This window comes from Akebia trifoliata, chromosome 2 (assembly GCF_017979445.1).
Source record: "Akebia trifoliata isolate Shusen 1 chromosome 2, ASM1797944v1, whole genome shotgun sequence".
NCBI classification, from domain to species: domain Eukaryota; kingdom Viridiplantae; phylum Streptophyta; class Magnoliopsida; order Ranunculales; family Lardizabalaceae; genus Akebia; species Akebia trifoliata.
The window spans coordinates 30,404,382-30,429,235 of NC_141376.1; the positions used below are offsets into that span (position 1 = coordinate 30,404,382).

Consider the following 24,854-nt stretch of genomic DNA (forward strand, 5'->3'; position numbering starts at 1 on the left):
TATTTGCGTATTAGAAGATGGCAGACATCGAGTAATGGTTTAGTATCTTTTATGTCAAAATTTCGTATTTATTAAGTGTGGGCTTCCCAGAGTTTATTCTGCACATGGATTTGTCCGCATCCCCTTGACTTAGAATGTGGTTATTTGTAGGCTCTCTCACACGTGAGTCATACAACTCTTGACGAAAGTGGTGACCTTTCAACATGAGGCCCTGGCACTAGGATTAGTATTATTTATTGTATCTTACTAATTTACTATTTGATTGTAATTGTAAATCAAATTGACAAATATGTTTTTTTAATATATGTACTATTTTAAAAATTGTTTAATTTCTATGTGCATTTGTTAGTGCCAAAGCTTTACATTATCCAATTTGACTAAATAGTGACTTCATATCAAGATCTCTCCATCTTGAAGAGAGCCCTTGATCACTACACACTAATTGTTGTTGGTTGATGAAATACGTATTTAGTCAAGGGACATCAACCCTTATCTGAACCAAATTTTAATTCGGATACACTTGATGAAATCAAACCCGCTAAATTTGGATTTGGATCACTCGGATTTTGGATAAAATCCGTACTATTTAAATCTTAATCTCAGCTAGTCCCGGCGTCAAGTTGATTTAAAATACAAAATCTCAAATATTATTTTAACATTTAAATATTCATTAATAAGTTTTTATTTTGCTAATCGGAGACAAGTTTTCAAATCATGCCTAAGATAGTGTACAAACACTATCTTATTATTATTTTACCCTTTAATAAATCTATTCAATATTTTATTCTAATTATTATTGTTTACAAACACCAAACGAAAACATAATATTTATATTTATTTTAATTTAAGGTGCCAATTAGCTCATGTTGGTAAAGTCAATGAGTGATGAATATTTACACCCTTGATAGTTCTAAGTATTTACACCCTGATGCCCTTCACTTAATTAATTTATTCTAAAGACCATTTTATCACTAGAAAAAAATAAAATAGGAAAATACTCTTTTTAAAATTGTGTAACATTAAAAATGCGGACTTTGGACCTTAACTATTTTACCAAATAATCCTATGGACTTTGGGTTCTTCCTTTTATAGAAATCGCAAGAAATTACCTACCAGCCAAACTGATACATCATTTAGAAATTACATGAATTTCACATCAAGTTGATTGGAATAAGAATTCAATAATGATTTAAAATTGTAAATATTCAACAAGTTATTATTTCACTATTCTAAGTAATTTTGTAATATAGTAACAGGAACGGATCAAGGGACATATGAAAAAATAATGTAACATTAATACATTTTTAAAATATGGGTTAGAAGTTTCGGATTGAGTTGATTTTTTGTGAGAATGATCTTTATGATGGGAAAATCATTCGAAAAAAAAAAAATTTAGTCCAATCTAAATTTGTAAATTACTTTTGATTTAGAATGTGGACCGTCGACTTTTTATCAATTTTTGTCAATAATTTGTAAATTACTTTTGATGGATTTAGAAGTTTTAGATTGAGCTGATTTTTTGTGAGGATGATCTTTTCATCATAGTGACCATCCTCGCAAAAAAATCAGTTCAGTCCAAAATCTCTAACTCATATTTTGAAAAACCACTATTTTTAACATATGTCCCATGAACCGACCCCTTTAGTAATACCACCAGAGAAATTGGTGATATTAGGTTTACTTCTTGATTGAAAGTCAATGCTTCTTTTTGTTGATAATTCAATGGTGATAATCAAAGGGAGGATTGTTGTTGGCGATTTTAAAGCCAATGTCAAGATTAAGAAACTCGTAGACATCAATGTCAACACTTCAAAGCTGATCAAAGATCATAGAATTCCAAGGATGAGATCCATCCATACACATATTCTTACCATGTCTAAAATAATATTGAATAACTAACAGCTTTAATTATTGGAGTTTCCAAGAAGGATTAAACTTATATGTATCTTTCATTTTGTAGAGGTTAAATTAATCTGAATATCTAAAGGACGTATTACTCAATTACCCTTACAATTATCAAACTAGGTGTGAGATAAATTACTCTTTAATTATCTATTCAATATTTTATTTTTATTATTAATTGTTTTCTCAAACATTAAAAATAGATATATAATATTTAATTCTATGTTTACTATATTTTAATTTAAGTTTCCAGCTAGCCTAGTAGATAAAGGTCAACGGTTGATGAATAAAAGAAAGTAAGAAATGAGCGTAGTGGTTTCCATGTGGATGCTGAAATTATAGATCTAAGCCTGTTATATAAATTAAAAATTTAAAAATTTGATGTCTCTAATTCATTATTCACATAATAAAATAAAATAATAAAAAAAAAAACTTGCTATTGACAATCTAACTTTAGTTGTTACACTTCAAGTTAAATTTTAAGAAAAAGAAAAATTGTTATTGACAACCCAACTTTACTCTAGGACCAAAGCGCTATTCATCAAGGAGCTCATTTTTGAGGATACCAAGATTCCCCCCAAAGTTTGGAGGACCTTAAATGGATTCAACACAAAACTTGGTTGACTCAATTGAATTTTTTAGGTGAATAACCAATATGATAACTCAAATTGAAAATGCACCAACTCCTCTGATAAAAATCGAACTGAGTTTACAATTATACTTAAGGGTGGGTTACCATAAACATGTTGTGAAATAATATATTATTTAATAGGAGAGTACACATTCCAAACTATTTACAAAGTTCGTTTAAAAAAATGATAATTATTTCAGTTTTTTATAAATACCATGATTGCCCCTAATATTAATTTGGTGAAAAACCAATTTTACCCCTGCTATATTATCATTTTAGGGGATCTCCAACCAACCCCTTCAAAAAAGCATCTTCTTTTCTTTTGTTGGTGGGTTGATTTAAAATTCTGAACTTTTGACATAAAAAGGATTTTAAAATATGTTAGTGGATTGTTTTGAAAATTGTGAAGGATAGAAATGACATTTAAAATGTTGAATGGAAAGAAAATGAAATTAGAGAAAGCGAATAGTAATATAGAGATCCCTGGCAAAATTGAAGACTATTGTTAATTTGGAGATCCCTGGAATATGTATTGTCATGGTAATTTGGAGATCTCTTCTTCACGAGTTGGTAAATTTCACTTTAATGATTATTTAAAAAGAAAAAAAAATTCAATTGTTAATTATAAAGTATTAAAATATTTTCAAACTTGTTATTAATTAAAACTAATATAAGGGCTTTAATCTTATCTCATGACCTGGTTTTGGTGATTTCCCAACTGAGTCAGCTCTGTTAACAAGTCGAACTGATTATTATGGAGTTGACTCAGAAAATTATTGAGTAAGCACATGCACCCCTCAAAACAAGTCAAAGCTGTTGTTGGTGGTGTCGCTGCTCCTGCTGCTTCTTCTTCTTCTTCTTCAATATCAACAATTTCATTCATCAATTGCAATTCTCTTTCTGTTTCATAGTCTTCTTAAGAGATTTATATAATAAGCATGGCAGAATCAATTGCATATGCTTTTCTTAAGCCTGTATTGGAGCAGCTTGGCTCTTCAATTGTAACAGAGTTTGGATTGTTATGGGGTGTTAAGGAGGAGTTGGACAAATTGTCTAGTTTCATGTCAGCAATTCAATCGGTTCTTCAGGATGCTGAGGAAAAGCAAATTCATTCAAAGCAGGTGAGAGATTGGATGACAAAGCTTAAAGATGTCGCTTACGATGCCGAAGACATATTGGATGCGTTTGCAACTGAAGCTTTACGATCCAAAGTGGAAGGTGAAAATCAAACTAGCAAGTGGAAGCAGGTATGCAATTTCTTCTTTTCCTGTTTCTGTTTAAAGTCGCTTCGATTTCGATATGAGATAAGTCATAAGATAAAGGACATCAATGAGAAATTAGAAATGATTGCAAAGGAAAGGAATGATCTTCATCTTCGTGAAGGAGGTGGAGGGTCGCAGCTACCTGATGTCAGGAAGAGATCGAAAACCATCTCCTTGATACATGAATCAGATGTTCTCGGTAGAGAAAACGAAAAGGAGAAGTTAATAAATCTGTTGGTATCTGATGGGTCTGTTGCAAAGGAGCTCTCTGTTATTCCCATAGTCGGTATGGGTGGAGTCGGTAAGACAACCCTTGCTCAGCTTATTTATAACGACGAGAGCGTTGAAAAGCATTTTGAACTAAGAGGATGGGTATGTGTGTCTGATGATTTTGATTTGGAAAGACTGTCAAAGGCAATTATAGAGAGTACTTCAAAGACATCATCTAATTATAAGGAATTAACCTCACTCGCTGAAGAAATTCAGAAAATAGTGAGTGGGAAGAAATTTCTACTCGTATTAGATGATGTCTGGAATGAAGATTCTAAAAAGTGGGAAGTCCTAAGAGCTCCCTTGCAATGTGGAGCAAAGGGGAGTAAAATTCTTGTCACCACTCGAAGTGAAAAAGTTTCACGGATCATGGGCACTATTCATGGTTATCCCTTGGGAATTTTGTCAGATGAAGATTGTTGGTTATTGCTAGGAAAACGAGCATTTCCAACTGAGAGCTGGGATGAGCATCCAGATCTGGTGGTAGTTGGCAAGAAAATTGCAAAAAAGTGCAGGGGTATACCTTTGGCTGCAAAGACACTCGGAGGCATCTTACTAGGTACAAAACAAGAAAGAAAATGGAAAGACATTTTGAATAGTGAAATATGGAAATTGCCACAAGGAGGAGAAGATGATATCTTAAATTCTCTAAGATTGAGTTATCATCATTTGCCTGCACATCTAAAGCAGTGCTTTATGTATTGTAGCATATTTCCCAAGGACTATGAATTTAAAAAGGAGAAATTGGTCGAATTGTGGATGGGGGAAGGTTTTATTACATCCAATGTGGGGCAAATGGAAATGGAAGATGTGGGCAATGATTACTTTGATGATTTGCTATGGAGGTCATTCTTCCAATGTGAGAAAAACGAGTATGTCGGATTGACATACAAGATGCATGATCTGATTCATGATCTTGCACAATCACTTTCTGAAGGTGAATGTTTTAGAATGGAGGACAAAAAATTAATTGATTTTCCTAATAAGGCTCGGTATGCTTCTTGCATCACTCATAGAGAAAATGATCTAACAATGTTTGAGCGGTTTCTTAAATGCGAAAGGCTTCACACTTTACTAGTGTCCCTGGAGTATGGAACTGAAAGCGTCCCCACTAATCTATTCCAACAAATGAAATTCCTTCGTGTGTTGGAATTGACTGGTAATAAAATGGTAGAGTTGCCCGATTCAATTGGCAATTTGAAACACCTACGATACTTTGCCCTTTCATCTTCTGATATAAAAAGATTGCCTGAATCAGTGAGCAGCCTTTATAATCTGCAGACATTAGATCTTAGTGATTGTAATGAATTGGTTGAGTTACCCAAGGACACAAGAAACCTGATTAACCTACGACATCTTACCTTTCAGGCATTTCAAATGAGTTCGACACCAAAGGGAATTGGGAGATTAACATGTCTACGGACACTATCAAAGTTCATTGTTGGTAAAGATAGTGGGCATGAGATAGGACAATTGATGAAATTGATTAACCTCAGAGGTCGATTGCAGATTTCAGGGCTCCAAAATGTGGTCAATGCAGAAGAGGTCGTGTGGGATAATAGAGAATATATTGAAGAGGAGGAGTTGTATTTATCATGGGAAGGTTATCAGAGTGTAAGTATTGCAGAAGAAATACTTGAAAGGTTCCAACCTCACCCTAATCTCAGAATCCTAAATATCAAAGGCTACAATGGTGAAAGATTTCCAAGCTGGATTGGGGATCCATCTTTCTCCGAACTAGAGGAAGTGGTGATAATGGATTGTAAATCATGTCAAACCCTCCCTCCTCTCTGGCAGCTACCTTTCCTCAAGAGATTGACTCTATGCGGTAGTGATTTTTTGGTTGATGGAAACCAGTTTAATAAGGCTTTTCCCTCATTGGAAGAGTTTTATTTTGATTCATTCCCAAATTTAGTAGAATGGAGTAGTGGCACTGAAGAAAAAGGTGATTTCCCATGCCTCCGTAAACTTGAAATTGTTGATTGCATGAGTTTGATTGCTCTTCCAAGGTTTTTGCCAAATATTCGTGAGTTAGATTTAAGAAATTGCAATGAGAGGATATTAAGCTCTCTGTCTTACTTCACCTCTCTCTCCTCCTTGAGTATAGATAGGTTTAAAAATCTACAGGGGATACCCAGTGGGTCGTTAAAGAACCTAAAAGCACTCAAAAAGCTTAATATCCATAATTGTGAAGAGTTGGTTACTCTAGATGAGGGTCTACAATACCTAGTATCCCTTCAAGAGTTGGATATTTTTTACCTTCCTCAACTGGTATCCTTGCCAGATGGATTGAAAAACCTCATCGCCCTTAAACGCTTGAGTATCGACTTTTGTAAAAGACTAGCAACCTTGCCAAAGGAGGGACTGCCCACCACGCTTCAAACTCTCCAACTTTCCCTTTGTCCATTGCTAGCAGAACAATGCAAGAAGGAGACAGGCGAATATTGGCCCAAGATGTCACACATCCCCAACTTAAGGATGGTATGCTTTGTTCTTTTTACACTAAAATACCTTAAATACCCCTTAATTAGCTATGGGCATTTACAATAGGGTAAAAATCACAATTTGAAGTTTGATCGTTTTTCAATTTATAAAAAATAAAAATAAAATAGAAATACAACTTATTTATCAAAATTACCTTTTTCTTTTTCTTTTTATTACTGATTTTGCATATAGTTTGAAACGTTTGTTGTCCCTAGTAAATAAGATAATTTCATCCCATTATTTGGTAAGCGTGCGACAATCACCTCCAACACTTTATGGAATCATCTTTTCGATTTTAGAATGAAAATGCATTGATTTACTTAGGAAAAACTAAAATAAAATGTTTTATTTATTTTAAAATATTATGAAATTTTTTCCAATAATATTGAGTTTTAAATTAAATTATAACATTTTCCATTCTTTAACATTTCAATTTTCAATTTTTTTTTTTACATATTTAAACTAAGAACGGGGTTACAGTCTTGAGTTGAATTTATCATTAATCTTTTAATTTTTCTAGTGTTCATGTTTCAGTTGCTACATTGGAAGCTAATAATTTTCTTTTCCAGATATTTATGTCGATCTCCTCAAGCATTGGTGCAAGAAGTTCTCGATAGGTATGGTTGAAAACACAGATCTGCGATGCAGTGTTCAGTTGTAACCTTAGTTTTATAATTCGTTGAGTTGATTTGAAAATTGGTCGAGTCAACTCAACAAATTACTTGGATTTTAAAGTGACTCGGACTCACTAAGTCATCAATTTGACTCGATTTGCATTGGAGTTTATGCTCCTAAAAATATGATATTAAATATATATTATTGAGGTTGGATCATTAAAGGATATTTCATTAATGAAATTATATTTATCTTTTCCCAAGTATAAAACAGTACATAAAACACTAATAAGTAATGCTTCAGCGAGTTGAATTTCTGAATGAGATCTGGGTCAACTCTAACCTGGCTTGCCTCTCTGAACCCATAACTTGAACTTGACTTTTTCCACCCACAGCCCGAATCAAACTTAATCCACAACCAACAAACTTACTTGATTTGACCCATCATTCTTCCCCATGGGTGAATCATACACGTCGAAAAACTTATGACTCAAACCTGACCTGTTTATTATCAAAATGACAATTTTGATCCAACCCAATCCGACAAATCAATCTTATCCATTACCATGACCAGGTTGGATAATTCGTTGAATCAATCTTAGCCATTACCTATCATTCATAAAAAAGTAATGTGGTTACACTATGTGAAAAACGCAAAATTTGACCGACTGAAACCATCAAATTCCCATATATTCAATGGTCCACCACGTCGAAAAATGGTATCGAAAGTTGGTTACTTGGATTCAAAAATCAATGGACTAAATCCGTTGATTATTTTTTGACAGCTCTCTTACTCATGAAATTTAGTGCCTTCATTTGGTCGAATTTGTTCCATTTCAAAGTAGGGGCACAATTGTTATGATTTTGGTAATTGTTGCATATGAATTCTACAGGTTGTCATCTAAAGGGACTCTTCAAAAAGTGCAAGTTGACGGATCTGCAAAACATGGTAGCAAAACATGATAGGCACCATGAGGAAAGGATTACTGAGCTATAAAATGAGATGCATATGTAGAGAGAAATCCAAAGTGAGGTGCAGGAGCAAATAACTCAGTTCTTCCGCAACATGTTTCCTGATGGCCATCCTCCTAGTCAGGTACTTTGAGAGGCACCTAGATACATTTAATTCCACTACCTAGACCTCTTTACCTACGTTTGTCATCCTCCTAGTCAAGGACTTTGAGAAACACCTAGATACATTTAATTTCACTACTTTAGACTTATTTACATATTTTTTTTTAAACTTATATAATATTTTTTTCTTCTTATATTGTTTAACTAATAATTGTTATTTTATTGTTAACTAACCCCTTTTTAACTCCGCCAACGTAAAATTAAATGTTTTACATTGTCGGTCCCAAGCCCGGATAAAGGAGGAGGGAAAAGGGAGATCCAATGAGTATTTTACTTGGATATATTTAGTGAATGCTTGGTTTTGATTTGATTCAAGTGATTATTTTATGTCTTATAATTTTTGTATACTTGACTATGACCTCATGTGGTTTCTCTTAGACAGAAAACAGGAATTTGTAGGAATGAGTTTGAGGGTCCCTCAAGAAGTAAGAGGTTCCTCTCTCAAATAAGGTGAATTTCTAAAGAGAGTTGTTGTTGTCATAGCAACCTTTACTAATGCCACACCAACTATATGCAATTCTTTGGTCATTTACATAGGAATTAGTGTGGCAGTAGTAAAAGTTGGTGTGGCAATAACAACTCTCATTTCTAAATGACCCCTATATTCTATATTCAGTTAAACTTTAAATAGATCCCTTGGGATGAACTTTGATAGAGTATGCTGAATAGAACTTGATAGATCCCTTGTATCATGTCATGAAGCTAAGAAGCCAATATTTTGATTTTTCTTACATGTTTCAACATCAGCAAGCAGCTTTCCATTCATGTTGTATCCTGCCCCAAATTTTGGATAAGTCTTTGATGATGATGGGATCATTTATCGATTGTAAAGCTTGCTATAGAGATGTAGAGATAGAGATTTAAGAGATGGACTTTGGTAAGTCGAATTCGTTCCACAGGGACAATGAAGATTCAAAGATTCATTCGGTTAGAAACAAAAACAGAGTTAAAAACATATTGGTTTTAAAACAGAATTGATTTGTTGCACAAATGAAATGAAAATTACTTGCAATTGAAATTAAAAATAAAAAATAAAGATTGAAGATATAAGAAGGAAGCTTAGAGAATTCAAGTTTACCATTGCAAGTTACCCAAAAATACTAATTAATTCTAAAACATGACTCAATCCACGTAGCAAGTCATTGCTCGTGGATCGGAAGATGATTCGGTGTAACCATTGATTGGAACCCAAAAGTCTTCATGAAGGTCTCTTGTTTATGCAAGATTATCCGACTTATGCTTCCATTCATCACAAAGCATGAATGTTCTTGAGCTTATCTAAGTAACACTCATCAAAGCTTGGAATGGAAGTCTAAATTGGAAGATCTTATCATGAAGAGATTTATAAAATTAGCATATAAAACAGAAGTAATGAATTAAAATAGCATTAATAGAGTGAACTTGCTCCGGCATTCTTGACTTCTCTAATGAGAATCTAGCCGATTATCGCAAGGATCATATTGCAACAATAATAAAAGCAAGAAGATGATAGATGGAAATAAAATGTAAAATAGAAATGCAACTTGATTCCTTTCTTGATGATCTCTCAAAAGAGTTACAATAGAGCCAATGGTTTACTCTTGATGTTCTCACTACACTCAAAAGCTCACCCAAAAGAAAAATTACAAAGAATTAAAAAAAGAAAAACCAAAAATTATGGAAGGAGAGAAGAGAGCCTTTCTTTGAAATCAACCTTCCAATTTATAATGTTCGTATTTGGGTAATCGGGGTGATTTGGCGGATAATTCGATTCGAATGACTCAATCAGTTACAACCACCGAAGCTTCTAGAAGTTTCTATACAAATCTCGAGGATAAATTCTTCGAGATGACCACGACGCGGTCTTGGCTAGCCGCAGCGCGGTGATGTGGTGCCCAAATTCCTCGAGATTTTACCGGATGCTTCCTTTTTGCTCGTATGTTGTAACAGTAATTGTTACACCTTTTGTTGATTTCCGAATGTGTCATTTTTACCTGAAATTAGTAACAAACTATTGTTAGCCACATTAATTTGGGATTTAATGAAATTTATTATTATTTTAAGGGAACTAGTACTAAAACTTGATAATCTTGGTGAAATTAAGGTCCCAAAATGAAATTATTGGGACCTTATCACGCCCCTAAACCTCAATTTTGCTAGTCCCGAGCAAAACTTAAATCTAAACAACTCCTTTTTCGTGAGGTTCCCGACTACATTTAGCTTATGCAGTAAGCCCTTGAACCCCTAGGTTACCCCTAGTGGACGAGTTTGACTCGTGAGGGTTTGCAGTGAATATACCCACAAAATTCTAATATTTTAAAAGATAACAACTTCAAAATTATTGCATATAATGTCATCACACCAATTTTCAAAAATCCATTCCAAGGTCTATTTGAGCAGAAATTCTTTTTATTCCTCATTTTCAGAAATATTTCGAGTGTGTGCACAAATTTTTCTGATTGTAACAAAGATTTTTCGAAACAGGGTTTCCCTTCTTAACTGCTAAGATGGTTGGGTCTGCCTAACTTCTAACTCGAAACTGAGCCTCCTGTCTGGGATTGTGAGAAGTATGGATGTTCACTTTAATACCTCTAAGGGATTTTATCTGTGATATTCCAGTGTACTCACGTTTTTACCATTAACGGCTTTCACCCTACTGAACTATTTGGTCTCATTGGACTATTTTCACAATTTGCACTTTTTCAGTTTTAACCTTCACATCTTTCTGCTTTTCTTTTAAACATTTTTCATGCTTTATCATTTTTTTCGATATTCTTTTTTCAAAAAGCAGGTAGCCCTTTTCAAGGTACCCAGTCTAATCCTATGGTTGCTGTCTCAAAAATATTAACTACAGTTCTGTTTTTCTTCTATTCAGCCAACCAAAGGATAAGGAGGTCAAAGTTCAGTATTTTCAAGCTTTCCCCCTCATTCTAGACAGTGAAGAAGACAATTCTTAATCCAAAATAACTTTTTCACTACAATCAAAAGTGATGTGAATTTTATTTTTCAAAATATCTTGTTTTTGAGGAATAAGAATTTATAAACAAATTGGACATGAGCTTGGTTTTAAAAATTCGTATGATGACAGTACATATAAACATTTTGATGAAGGTATTTTTGAAAAATGTACCGAAAACAATGTACAAAAATTGAAAAATTGAAATGTGCTATCCCACACCCCCAAACCTAAATTTAGCATTGTCCTCAATGATTAATGAGTAAAGGTTTAGAGTACACCTGAAAGCGGATGTCATTACGTTACAAAAGTTGTGAGTACAACTAAAAGAAGTGTTCCACACATGGTGTAAAAGTGAAAAACACACTTGTAGACACCTCATTTTTGCACTCGTCTGATTAATCAACTCGTCAACCCACTCACAATGATTCCCAATGATGGATGTTTATTCCATTGCTTTATTTTGTTACCAGAAATGTTTCAAAAATCTAGATGAGGTATCTCGAACTGACAAAACTGTAGAGACCACGCTACGCTAGGAAAATATAACCCCAAAAGCTTAGAAATCATCATTTTTCAAACAAAAAGAAACTCCACGATAAAAATCACTAAAAATTGACCAAATGACCAAAATACCCCTAATATCAAAATATCCCTAGAGCCTATGTTACGCTTAGGAAAACCCATTCAAACACATAAAACAACAAATCAAAATCAAATAAATCATTTCGCCAATTTTCATAGAATTTAACAAAATTATGAAAATACCTCTCATAAAGTTCACGATCATTTCACACAAAAAATTTCATAAATGACACAAATCAATATTTCCATTGAATTCCTTACGAAAAATCGGTTCTAAAATATCTTAGAACATTAAAAACCGACTTTAAACGTGAAAAGTCCTCTCCGGGGGTAAAACGGTAATTTCACAATTTTCATAATTAAAAATTTTAAAATTAATAAATAAAACATTAAATAATTAAAATGAAACATTAATGAAATTAATTTAAAATTTTGAACTAAAAAAATTGATCAATCGGGCTCTCACGAAAAATTGTTGAGGGTTCGTGAGATATTTCTTTAAGGACCCCTCCATTTGGGGGTCCAAAGAATTAAAGATATAATAGAGGAGGGTTCTCCAAAAAATTAAAGTCAATTAAGAAAGACTAAGGTCAAGGTATTAAAGTCAATCAAGTAAGACTAAAGTCAAAATTAAAGTCAATTAACTAAGACTAAAGTCAAAATCTTAAAGTCAATCAAATTAGACTAAAGTCAAAATCTTAAAGTCAATCAAATAAGGCCAAAAGTCAAAATCCTAATAGAGTTCTAATTAAATAATAACTCTATCTAATAGAGTTCTAACTAAAACACAACTCCACCTAAAACAATTCTAATTAAAACACAACTCTACCTAAAATAATTCTAACTAAAACACAACTCTAATTAAAAGAATTATAATCAAACACTAATGCTATCTAAATCAACTCTTAAAAAAAATATATAAATAGAGGTCCTCACACCCTATTTTCGTATCAAATGATAAACCCTAAGAGAAGTAGGTCAAAAAGCCCCCCTAGCCTCTCTTAAACCCTAGTTTTGGAGCCCCAACTCCTTACCTAACACCCATACTTCAATTTTAGCCTAAAAAATACCTAAAAACCCTTCAAAACACCCCAAAATCCATAATAAACTCGAAGAATCCAGATTCAAAAAAAAAGAAAGATACCTTACTTCGGAGATCAGAAATCAAATCCGGAGACAGAACGAAGCAAGAAGTACGGTACAAGGAGCAGTTTTTATCAGATCTGAGGGAACAAGGTCTTTGCTATCGGAAAGGTATAATTTCTTATTTTTTTTATTATTATCTAGGTTTTGTTAACAATGTAACTTATTTGGGAAGTTAGTAGAGACCGGCTTTGGCCGGGCGGGGTTGGTACCTAATACCTTCCATCCCCGTAACTTGATCCCCGAACCCTTTTTCCTCGTAGATTAGTAATGTTTGCCTTTCTTAGAGTCAGTTTGGTTCCTAGACCTTAATAACTAGGTGGCGACTCCCAAACCTCAAGGGTCAAAAGTGGATCCGCGCACCCCGCGGATCGAGTGCGTTTTCAACACTACACAGGGTGTACACTTGAAAGAAAGTGAGTGAATGCAGAAAGAATTGAAAAAAATAAATCCTTCATGGTCACACAGAATATGTACAAAAATCAAGGGTTGCCTCCCGAAGTAGCGCTAAGTTTAATGTCTTCAGCCAGACATGGAATTAGAGCTAACCCTAGTACATAGGATTACTCAAAAATGAATCTTTTTCGGATGAATAAGGGAGAGTCTGAAATGGCATCAGCCTTTGGCCATTGACTTGGAAAATATTTCCATTGGCTGGATTGAGTACCTCGATGTTTCCATGAGGGTGAATATTTTGGATAAAAAATGGTCCAGTCCAACGGGACTTTAACTTCCTTGGGAATAAATGAAGGCGAGAATTATAAAGAAGCACTCTCTGCCCACATGGAAAGATTTTCTCTGAATGTGCCTATCATGCCAGACTCTCGTCCGATCTTTGTATAGCTTTGCGTTATTGTAAGCATCATTCCTTAATTCTTCCAACTCAGTGAGTTGAAGTTTTCTAAGCTTGCCGGCCTTCACTAGATCAAAATTCAAATGTTTTATTGCCTAATAAGCTCGATGCTCGAGTTCGACTGGTAAATGACAGGCTCTTCCAAAGATTAAACGATAAGGAGACATTCCTATTGGAGTTTTGAACGCTGTTCTGTAGGCCCACAAGGCATCAGATAATCGTAGGGACCAATCTTTACGAGTTGGATTGATGGTTTTTTCAAGAATGGTTTTGATCTCACGATTAGAAATTTCGACCTGCCCACTGGTTTGTGGGTGATACGGAGTAGCTATCTTATGAGTGATTGAATATTTGCGCATCAAACTTTCGAAAACTCGGTTACAGAAATGTTTCCCTCCATCACTAATGATAGCACGAGGGGTACCGAATCAGGCAAACACAGTATTTTTGAGAAATTGAACAACAACTTTATGATCATTCGTTCGACAAGCTGTGACTTCAACCCATTTTGACATGTAGTCGATTGCGACTAAAATGTATTGGAATCCATGTAAAATGGGGAAGGGACCCATAAAGTCGATGCCCCAAACATCGAAGATTTCGATGATCAAAATTGGTTGTTGGGGCATCTCATTTCTTCAACTGATTTGTCCTAAACGTTGACATCTATCACAAGATTTAGCAAAGAGATGAGCGTCACGAAAGATTGTGGGCCAATAAAAATCACACTGTAAGATTTTAGCTGTTGTTTTCTTTCCTCCAAAATGCCCACCACAAGCATGATTGTGGCAGAACTCGAGAATCCCACTATGTTCTCTCTCATCAATACACTGACGAATTATCTGGTCTGGACAGTATTTGAATAAATACAAATCATCCCAGAAGAACCATTTGGCTTGGGCAAGGAGGCGCAAACGATTTTGTTTACTCCAAGAAGTGGGAGTTTGACCTGTCACCAGGTAGTTGACAATGTCAGCATACCAAGGTGTGTCAGAATTAGAAATTGCCATAATTTGTTCGTCAGGAAAATTTTTAGAAATCGGAAGAGAGTCAGAGGGAGTTTCAACTACTAGCCTAGATAGGTGGTCTGCAACCACATTCTCACATCCTTTTTTGTCTCGAATTTCGAGATCAAACTCTTGAAGAAGAAGGATCCATCGTATCAACCTCTCTTTCGCATCCTTCTTGACAAGAAGATATTTCAGCACTGCATGGTCAGTGAAAATGACTATTTTGGACCCTATAAGATAGGAACGGAATTTATCTAAGGTAAAAACTACTACTAGTAGTTCCTTCTCAGTGGTGGAATAATTAAGCTGGGCATCATTTAAAGTCTTGCTGGCATACTGAATGACATGGGGGAGTTTTCCAACTCGTTACCCCAATACAACACCTATAGCATAATTGGATGCATCACACATCACCTCAAATGGGATATCCCAATTGGGTGGTTGGATAATAGGTGCTGAGGTCAACTCAGTTTTCAGCTTCTCAAAGGCGAATAAACAAGCGTTAGAAAACTCGAAAGAAATGTCTTTGGCTAACAGATCACACAGGGGTTTTGAAATTTTTCTAAAGTCTTTGATAAACCTTCTGTAAAACCCTGCATGCCCTAGGAACGAACGAACTTCTTTCACAGTTCTAGGTGGAGGGAAATTTACGATGAGATCGACTTTGGCTTTATCTACCTCAATTCCTTTATGAGAAATGATATGTCCTAGAACTATCCCAGAGGTGACCATGAAATGACACTTCTCCTAATTTAGCACAAGGTGCTTCTCTCGACATCTTTTCAAAACTAGCTTTAAATGATTCAAGCAGTCATCAAAACTCGACCCGAATACAGGAAAATCATCCATGAAGACTTCAAGAAAGTCTTTGACCATATCAGAAAATATACTCAACATGCACCTTTGAAAGGTGGCAGGAGCATTACATAGCCCAAAGGGCATGTGTCGATAGGTGAAGGTCCCAAATGGATAGGTAAACGTTGTCTTTTCTTGGTCTTCAAGAGCAATTGGGATTTGGTTATATCCCGAATATCCATCAAGAAAATAATAATAAGCATGATCGGCTAAACGTTCAAGCATCTGATCGATGAATGTGAAAGGGAAGTGATCCTTACGTGTCATCGTATTCAGTTTCGGTAGTCTATACAAACTCTCCATTCGGTTTGGACTCGAGTGGGTATGAGTTCATTATCCTGATTGGTCACAACTGTGACACCTGAATTTTTAGGGACAACCTGAACTAGACTAACCCATTTACTATCCGAGATGGGGTATATAATACCCGCATCTAAAAGTTTGATGACTTCTTTTCGGACTACCTCTTGTAACATTGGATTGAGTCGCCTCTGTGGTTCTCTCGATGATTTGAAATTTTCCTCAAGATGAATTTGATGCATGACCACAGAAGGACTGATGCCTTTAATATCAACTATGGTCCACCCAATAGCTTCTCGATTTTCGTGCAGAACGTCAAGTAACCAATTTTCTTGTGATTTTTTTAGAGTAGGGGAGATAATGATAGGGAAGGTTTCAGCATTACCCAAAAATGCATATTTCAACGTATCAAGCAATTGCTTTAACTCAAGTTTTGGAATTTCTTCCACTATTGGGGATAACAAGAGAGAGGACAAACTCTGTACTTTTGGCTGCCAATCTATCATAGGGACGGATTCAAGAAGAGAGTTCACCTCCCTGATGGATTTCTCAGTATCAAACTCTAGGCCAAATTGGCCAAAATACTCTTCTAACGGATCCTTATTCTCCGCTTCCTCAAAAGTGCTACTGACCAGGGTATTGATCATGTTGACTTCTTCCAAATCATCCATGTCAGTAGATTGAAACTTATTTTGGAAGACATTCATTTTGACCTTCATGTCTCCAAATGATAGGGTCATGATACCATTGCGACACTTGATGACTGCATCGGAAGTAGCTAAAAAGGGTCTTCCTAAGATGACTGGAACATGAGAATTTGGGTTAATGACAGGTTCAATGTCAAGAATTACGAAATCAATAGGAAAGTAGAAATCCTTCACTTTGATGATCACATCCTCCACTATTCCCTTGGGAATCTTCACCGATCTATCTGCTAGACTCAGAGTGATATCTGTAGGTTTAAGTTCACTTAAACCTAATTGCTGGTAGACTGAGAATGGAAGAAAATTCACCCTAGCCCCAAGATCTAATAGACATTTCTCAATCATCGTATCTCCAATGTGCACAGAAATTGTAGGACAGCCTGGGTCCTTGAATTTAGGAACAATTGTCTGCTGAATCAGACAGGAAAACTAGGCTGTCGTCACGGCTTCTCTTGGCACAGGAGTTTTTCGTTTCACTGTGGTAAGATCCTTGAGAAACTTGGCATATGAGGGAATTTGACGAATTATGTCAAGGAAGGGAATATTGATTTGAACGTTTTTGAACACTTCTAGAATTCCTTCAAATTATTTTTCCTTTTTGTTGTCTATGAGTCTATGAGGGAACAGGGTTTTGGGAATGATCACTCGACTCTCGAGAGGAGGAGGTATTTCCTTAGACTGGTCTTCTTTTTCTGTAGAAAATGCACCAGAGGTTGTTTCTTTGGATAGAACCTCCTCAGGCATCTCAACTTTATTGTCCACCAATTTACCAGATCCTAAGGTGTGGACGGCTTGGACAGAATTAGAGGGACCTGCCTAACTATTGATTTCATACTGTCTTCTTGGAATAGTTCCTGCTGGGTTAGGCACAGTTTGACTGGGAAACTGGCATTTGTTTTTCTCTCCTATGGATGAAGCTAACTGACCCATCTAAACCTCTAAATTTTTAATTGCTTGTGTAGTGACCTGGTTGGTCTGAGACTAGCTCTGGGTAGTTTGGATTTGTTGTTGTATGAGTTGTTGTTGTTGCTTTAATACCTCAGCTATCATTGATTCCAATGTTGAGTTTGTTTGGGCAACAGGAGGAGAGTAATTGGTCATAGGGTCGACAATGATCTCCCGTTGATCAGAATTTTGAGGTGAAGAATAAGATGGTTGCGGAACCAAAGATAGGTTCGCACTGGCATGAGTTTGACGATTGAAATTTTTCTGAAACCCTGGAGGACCTCCTGATTGGATAGGTTCACTTTGTCGATATGAAAAATTGGGGTGAAACCTATTATCGAGATGGTACGTCTGGCTATAGGAGTTAGGAGTGGATTTCCTATATGTGCTGTAATTTCCAACATCATTGGCTTGCTCTGACTGCGAGGGAGTCAAGGTGGGACAATTCTCCATAGAATGATTGAAATTCTCACACAGCTGACATGATGAAAATGTCTCTGTGGCGACTTGTAGAATTGGAGTGACTTCTTGGAAGTTGGATTTGACACTGAAAGCGTTGAACTTCTTATTGAGGCTTTGTAAGCTACTCACAAGGTTATTCATGACATTCTTGAGTTCAGGATCAGACTTAACCTCATACATGCCCAGCTTCTTGACTCCTAAATCTCCTCTATCGAAATCCCCTATGTTTGTACTCCAATTTCGAGCATTCTCAATCAACTCGACTAAGAATTCATAAGCTTGATTAGGAGTTTGATTCATGAATTATCCTGATGCATAGACTTGAGAAGAATACGCTGGGCTGTTGGGAGACCTCAATAAAAGAAATTAACCAATTGGGCTTTGTCTATCCCATGGTGCGGACACTTAACAAGAAGGTCATTGAACCTTTCCCAAGTCTGGGAAAATTCTTCATCCGGTCTTCCCTTGAAGTTCTGAATGGCATTTTTGAATTGTTCCGTCTTCACCATAGGGAAGAATTTGGCCATGAATTTTCTCGACAACTCATCCCACGTAGTGATAGAGTTGGAGGACAAGAAATTTAACCAAGCCGCAGCATGGTCTTCAAGAGAGAGTGGAAATAACCTAAGATTGACATTCTCATCGTCGAGGTGACCATTTTTGAATGTCTGGCATAAGGTCAAGAATTTATTGAGGTGATTGTACAGTTGTTCACTTTCAAAATCGTGGAATTTGGGTAGCATATTGATGGTAGCTGTCCGAATTTCAAATTGTGCCACATTTGCAGCAGGTAAAACTATACACGATGGAGGGTTGGCAGTAATAGGTGCGAACAACTCATTGAGCGTTTGTTGATCCTCATGGATATGATGAGGTGGAAGTGGATGTGGATCCATTTCTGGGACTGGTGGAGTGAGAACGGTGTTGCTTTCTCGTGGAACCTTAGGTAGTGGGTGAGACCTTGTGATCTCCGAATAAAAAATAATTGGATTTTTCTGCGATCTCCTACCTAATATACACTACCAAATTGCACACAATAAGAGGGAGAAATTCACACGTGAGAACTGGGTGCCTATTACTAGACAGCTCCTAACTGGTTCAAAGGATTAATCAAAGCCTCCAACTCAAATCTCTGAAATCGGAACATCCAGTTTAATCTCTAGAGGAGAGGTGGCGCACAATGCTGAGCAAGGGCACTCTTAGATCACCTCTCGTCTTAAATAGACGTGTGTCTATCCCCTAAATTCACGTAGAACTACAGGGCAAGATTGCGCTTAGGCACTGTTCACGATCAAGAAGTGCAATTGGTGCAACTTTTGATTAACTTTGCTTAATGAGCTCGATAGAACCTAGAGTCCAGTCTAATTAATTTTAATTAATTGGCTGTGAATTTGATTTTCCTAGAAGGGCAAGATATCGGTAATGAACTCCGATTCTTATCTTATGGTGCCATCCTCATAAGGGTGCGCTTATTACTAGGTGCAATCCAATGTGTACAAATTAGTCACTCAAAAGCAATACAGAAACTCACTAGCGAGAGATGCGTGTGTGTTTCGAAATTTACCTCCCATTCTAGATGGGGGATGATCGAGTTGAGTCGACTCGGGCCACCAACACCAAATTTGGTGTACGAACCCGAGGGGCTGAGAAAGTTTCATCCCACTATTGTCCGTCCCTAATTCTATTACAATCCGAGCCTTCTCGGATGAAATTAAAAATTAATACAAATCCAAGTTCCTAATATAAATTGTTTTCTAAGAAAAAATAATAAAGTGAACAGAGAATTGGAAGTTGTTGTCTTCTTGGTGAGGAAATCAATTTGGTGGATAAAAGTTTCACGTGTCGCCTTTCGTTGAAATTCGTCGAGTCCTTCACCTAAAAATAACAAAATTATTCAAATCAGAATGCTAAGAAAAAAAAAAATATGACCATTACAATGTCCATGATGTCAGAAACTTGTTCAACAAAAATCAGCAAAAATTATTACCACGTCACCACGGAGCACCTAGGGGCAACCGCGGCGCGGTGAAATTTTGATGAAAATCGATTTTTCAAATTGTAAATGGTTTCTGATATCCTGAGGATTGTAATGAAAATTTTTTAAAATTTTTTTTCTATTCGTTTGGCTTCTGTTTCAAGCAAAACACGTTCGGTTTTGTTTCGGAAACTATTTCGAATACTTTCCGAATTGGAAAATGAATCAACTCGTTGTCCCCGGCAGCGGCACCATTTTGATCGATTGTAAAGCTTGCTATAGAAATGTAGAGATAGAGATTTAAGAGATGGACTTTGGTAAGTCGAATTCGTTCCACAGGGATAATGAAGATTCAAAGATTCATTCGGTTAGAAACAAAAACAGAGTTAGAAACAGATTGATTTTAAAACAGAATTGATTTGTTGCACAAACAAAATGAAAATTACTTGCAATTGAAATTAAAAATAAAAAATAAAGATTGAAGATATAAGAAGGGAGCTTAGAGAATTCAAGTTTACCATTGCAAGTTACCCAAAAATGCTAATTAATTTTAAAACATGACTCAATCCACGTAGCAAGTCATTGCTCGTGGATCGGAAGATGATTCGGTGTAACCATTGATTGGAACCCAAAAGTCTTCATGAAGGTCTCTTGTTTATGCAAGATTATCCGACTTATGCTTCCATTCATCACAGAGCATGAATGTTCTTGAGCTTATTTAAGTAACACTCATCAAAGCTTGAAATGGAAGTTTAAATTGGAAGATCTTATCATGAAGAGATTCATAAAATTAGCATATAAAATAGAAGTAATGAATTAAAATAGCATTAATAGAGTGAACTTGCTCCGATATTCTTGACTTCTCTAATGAGAATCTAGCCGATCATCGCAAGGATCATATTGCAATAATAATAAAAGCAAGAAGATGATAGATGGAAATAAAATGTAAAATAGAAATGCAACTTGATTCCTTTCTTGATGATCTCTCAAAAGAGTTACAATAGAGCCAATGGTTTACTCTTGATGTTCTCACTACACTCAAAAGCTCACCCAAAAGAAAAATTACAGAAAATTAAAAGAAGAAAAATAAAAAATTATGGAAGAAGAGAAGGAGAAAAGAGAGTCTTTCTTTGAAAATAACGTTCCAATTTATAATGTTCGTATTCGGGTAATCGGGGTGATTTGGCGGATAATTCGATTTGAATGACCCAATCAGTTACAACCACCGAAGCTTCTAGAAGTTTTTGTACGAATCTCGAGGATAAATTCTTCGAGATGACCGCGGCGCGGTGACGTGGCGCCCAAATTCCTCGAGATTTTGCCGGATGCTTTCTTTTTGCTCGTATGTTGTAACAGTAATTGTTACACCTTTTGTTGGTTTCCGAATGTGCTCTTTTTACCTGAAATTAGTAACAAACTACTGTTAGCCACATTAATTTGGGATTTAATGAAATTTATTATTATTTTAAGGGAACTAGTACTAAAACTTGATAATCTTGGTGAAATTAAGGTCCCAAAATGAAATTATTGGGACCTTATCAATCATGTTGTGGTTTAAAATATTTTATAGAAAAAATAACCTTTTCTCTTCGAATTATCATAAAGAAAAGTTATTTCCCATAGTCAGCAAGTCATCTTCCATACACTAAAAGAAAATTAAAAATAAATAGAAAATTAGTCCATGCTAGTACCAAAGAGCAAAGTTTTACATTATGTGAGACATTGAAGTGGAGGAGGTGGCAAAGATCAACTAGCTGCTTTGGTAAGCATCCATTTATTGTTGTTGAAAAATAAGTTTACAGTTTGCAATTAAAACAATGAACCAAAAAGAAATCTGTCAGTATGATAATCACTCTCAATTTCTATGTAAGTTATTACAAATAAACAATTTCTAAGTTTGAAATTCTGAGAAGAGAAACTATCAATGTAAGTTTGTAGTATGTGAGTTTTCCCATTAATTTCCTAAAATAAATAGAGTTGATTGGAAAGAAAAAATTATTCATGTTGGTTATCAAAAGAGTTGGTATAAGGTGTGATAAAGATGATTAAACGCATATCAAACAACAAGAAAAGCCCTTGCAACAAGTATCACTGTATCGAAAGCACCATAGTCATAATGCCATACAAATTGGACCAATGTAAATTTGGGACCATTTCTAGGTTTTGATAGTCCGCCCTAAATGTCAGAGAAAACTTGATGAAGATGTCAAACGTTAGGTTTGTAATCCAGTTAACACCCTTCAAAATTAATTAAATATATTGTTGAAGTCTAGTATAAGAAACCCAAATGACAATTTAAAAGATATAGTGCATAAGACAACAGTTGAAAACAATTAAAAGATTAGACGAAGAAAAAAATATTTACCGTTTGTTCCTTTCAATATAATTGGATGCTAAGATGTTGTAAACTTTTTTCAAAAAACGTATAGAATATTTCAACATCCTGATGAATAATGGGTTTAATTAATTTGAAATTTTTGCTGTTTTGTCTAATTGCTTTGTACATGTTTAGTAGGAGATTTTCATGCATGGAGAATGCACGAGCAAGATATGCAGTTGAGATAGTTGGCATATTGAGTACAAATGATCAGGATTTATAGATTGGTAAAGAGACGATATGTCTTTTTTATATTATAAGGATGATGGTTACACCGCCCTTAAATGTGAATCATGCTTACCAGTTTGTGTTAGCGCTTCTTTTACACAAATAAGGTGTTGACCATTGTGTTACCCACCTCTGGTCCCGGGTGTCACATGCCCACGTTTTGTGCCCCAATTCAACCCATAACCCTCTTATAATCATAATTGCGTCTTCCCCATCTAACCAATCTTTTTGGGTAAATTGTTGTGAAGATAAGGTTAGACACCAATTTAGCAACTTACATTGAAGATATTAAAAGTCATAGCCTATGATTTAGTTTAATTATATTTGGTTATGGACAGATTGGTCTCTCTCTCAATTAATTAGTCGTGGGGAATGATTATTCACTTCTTTTAGACAAACACGAAGGAACACAAAACAATGGATCAAACTAAAAAAAGGGAAGGCAACTTAACAAGGATAGGGATTTGTTGTCTATCATAGACTAGATAGACTTGCCACATATGTTATTTCATTGATAAGGTTTCTATAGTTTTTTTTTTTTTTTTTTTGCAAATGTCAATCACTGTAAAAGTTATCCAAAATGTTGATATACAATTTGTCTAATTATACTTAAATTTCCTGTTTGCCTTTGTTTTATTTTTATATTATTTTTTTCATCATTTAGAAAAAAAATATATATAGGCAGAACAACCTAGATTTAACTTCAAAAACAAGTATATAGTAATTTTAATGAATAGAAATGTTCATGATTCTATGTCAGAATCCAAGACACTAAATACAGACACCCAAAGATGATAATAGCGTAAATAATCAATATATTGATACAATATAATATCATAGCGGAAAGTTTTATGAATTTGAAATTTAAATGTAATAATAATATCCACAAAATAATTCAAATGTAAGATTACTCATAACCAAGAACTCAAAAATCTCCCAAAACAAAGAGTTGGCGAAAACTAGAACTAAAAAATTATTGTGTGGATATTATTATATTTAAATTTTAGATTTTGTGAATGTCATTACATTTGTTTATGGGCGATCATATAGAAATACTCACTCATAAACACCATTATTGATTCCATGGATATCTAGCTAGGCCCTGTTCTTTTCAGCTTTATGAGGCAATTTTTTTTTGCTTTTAAGTCAAAAAAGTCAGATAAATGATGTTCGTTTGAGTTTTTTTGGCTCCCGAGGATTTCAATTGAATCCCAAAAGTAGCTCCTAAAAGAAGTCGCCCAAGAGGGACTTCTTCAAATGACTTTTGTGGGAAGCCAAAAATGTAAAACGATTCAACTATAATTACTAAAATACGCTTCATTTTTAATCAAACTTTCAACTAAACTTAACCTTAAAAAATGAAATGAGATTACTAAAATACCATTAATCTTCCAAAATACCTTTCATTTTTACCAAAATAACCTTTGACTTTACCAAAATACCCTTTATTTTTACTTAAATACCCTTTATCTTTAATCAAATTTTCAACAAAACTTAATCTTAAAAAATAAAAAGGAATTATCAAAATACTCTTTATCTTTATCAAAATATATTTCATCTTCCAAAATATCCTTCATTTTTATCAAAACACCCTTCATCTTTAATCAAATTTTCAACTAAAATGGGAATTACCAAAATACCCTTCATCTTTAACAATTACCAAAATACCTTTCATTTTTAATCAAATTTCAAACCAAACTTGACCTTAAAAATAAAAGAGAATGACCAAAATGCCCTTCATCTTTAATCAAATTTTCAACCAAACTTAACCTTAAAAAATAAAAGGGAATTATCAAAATACCATTCATCTTTATCAAAATACTCTTCATCTTTAATCAAATTTCCAATCAAACTTAACCTTAAAAAATAAAAATGAATTATCAAAATACCCTTCATCTTTACTAAAATACCCTTCATCTTTACTATCAAAACACCCTTCATATTTATGTGGATGTTAGATTATATATTATACAGATATTTTCTTTATCATATGTTCATTTTTAAGAGGAGATGCTACAAAAATTTCGATAGAATTATAAAATTTATAAATTTATTAAATTGAAAATAATTATTTTTATAATTTTTTAATATAAAATTAGTATATATATATATATATATATATATATATATTTATTTATGAAGGTATTCTGCTCATTTTTTATGCATTCTGGGTGCATTATCAACA

At 34.7% G+C, this 24,854-nt stretch overlaps 2 protein-coding genes across 5 annotated transcripts in view; both read left to right on the top strand.

The window, feature by feature from the left end:
* The window catches only part of LOC147410107 (UDP-glucose:glycoprotein glucosyltransferase-like), a 100,914-nt gene that overhangs the window by 69,241 nt on the left and 6,819 nt on the right, over positions 1–24,854 (top strand). The window lies entirely within an intron of this gene.
* LOC147410110 (putative disease resistance protein RGA4) lies at positions 3,371–8,259 on the top strand. Its single transcript, XM_086432297.1, has 3 exons — positions 3,371–6,546; positions 7,119–7,166; positions 8,057–8,259. Exons 1-2 carry the CDS (start codon positions 3,472–3,474, stop codon positions 7,164–7,166), a joined length of 3,123 nt encoding a protein of 1,040 aa, XP_086288423.1. The 5' UTR covers positions 3,371–3,471; the 3' UTR covers positions 8,057–8,259.

Coding starts and splice junctions, on each gene's coding strand:
- LOC147410110 (XM_086432297.1), top strand. CDS start 3,472: ATGGCAGAATCAATTGCATATGCTTTTCTTAAGCCTGTATTGGAGCAG. Junction 6,547..7,118: donor ACATCCCCAACTTAAGGATG/GTATGCTTTGTT, acceptor TTTCTTTTCCAG/ATATTTATGTCGATCTCCTC.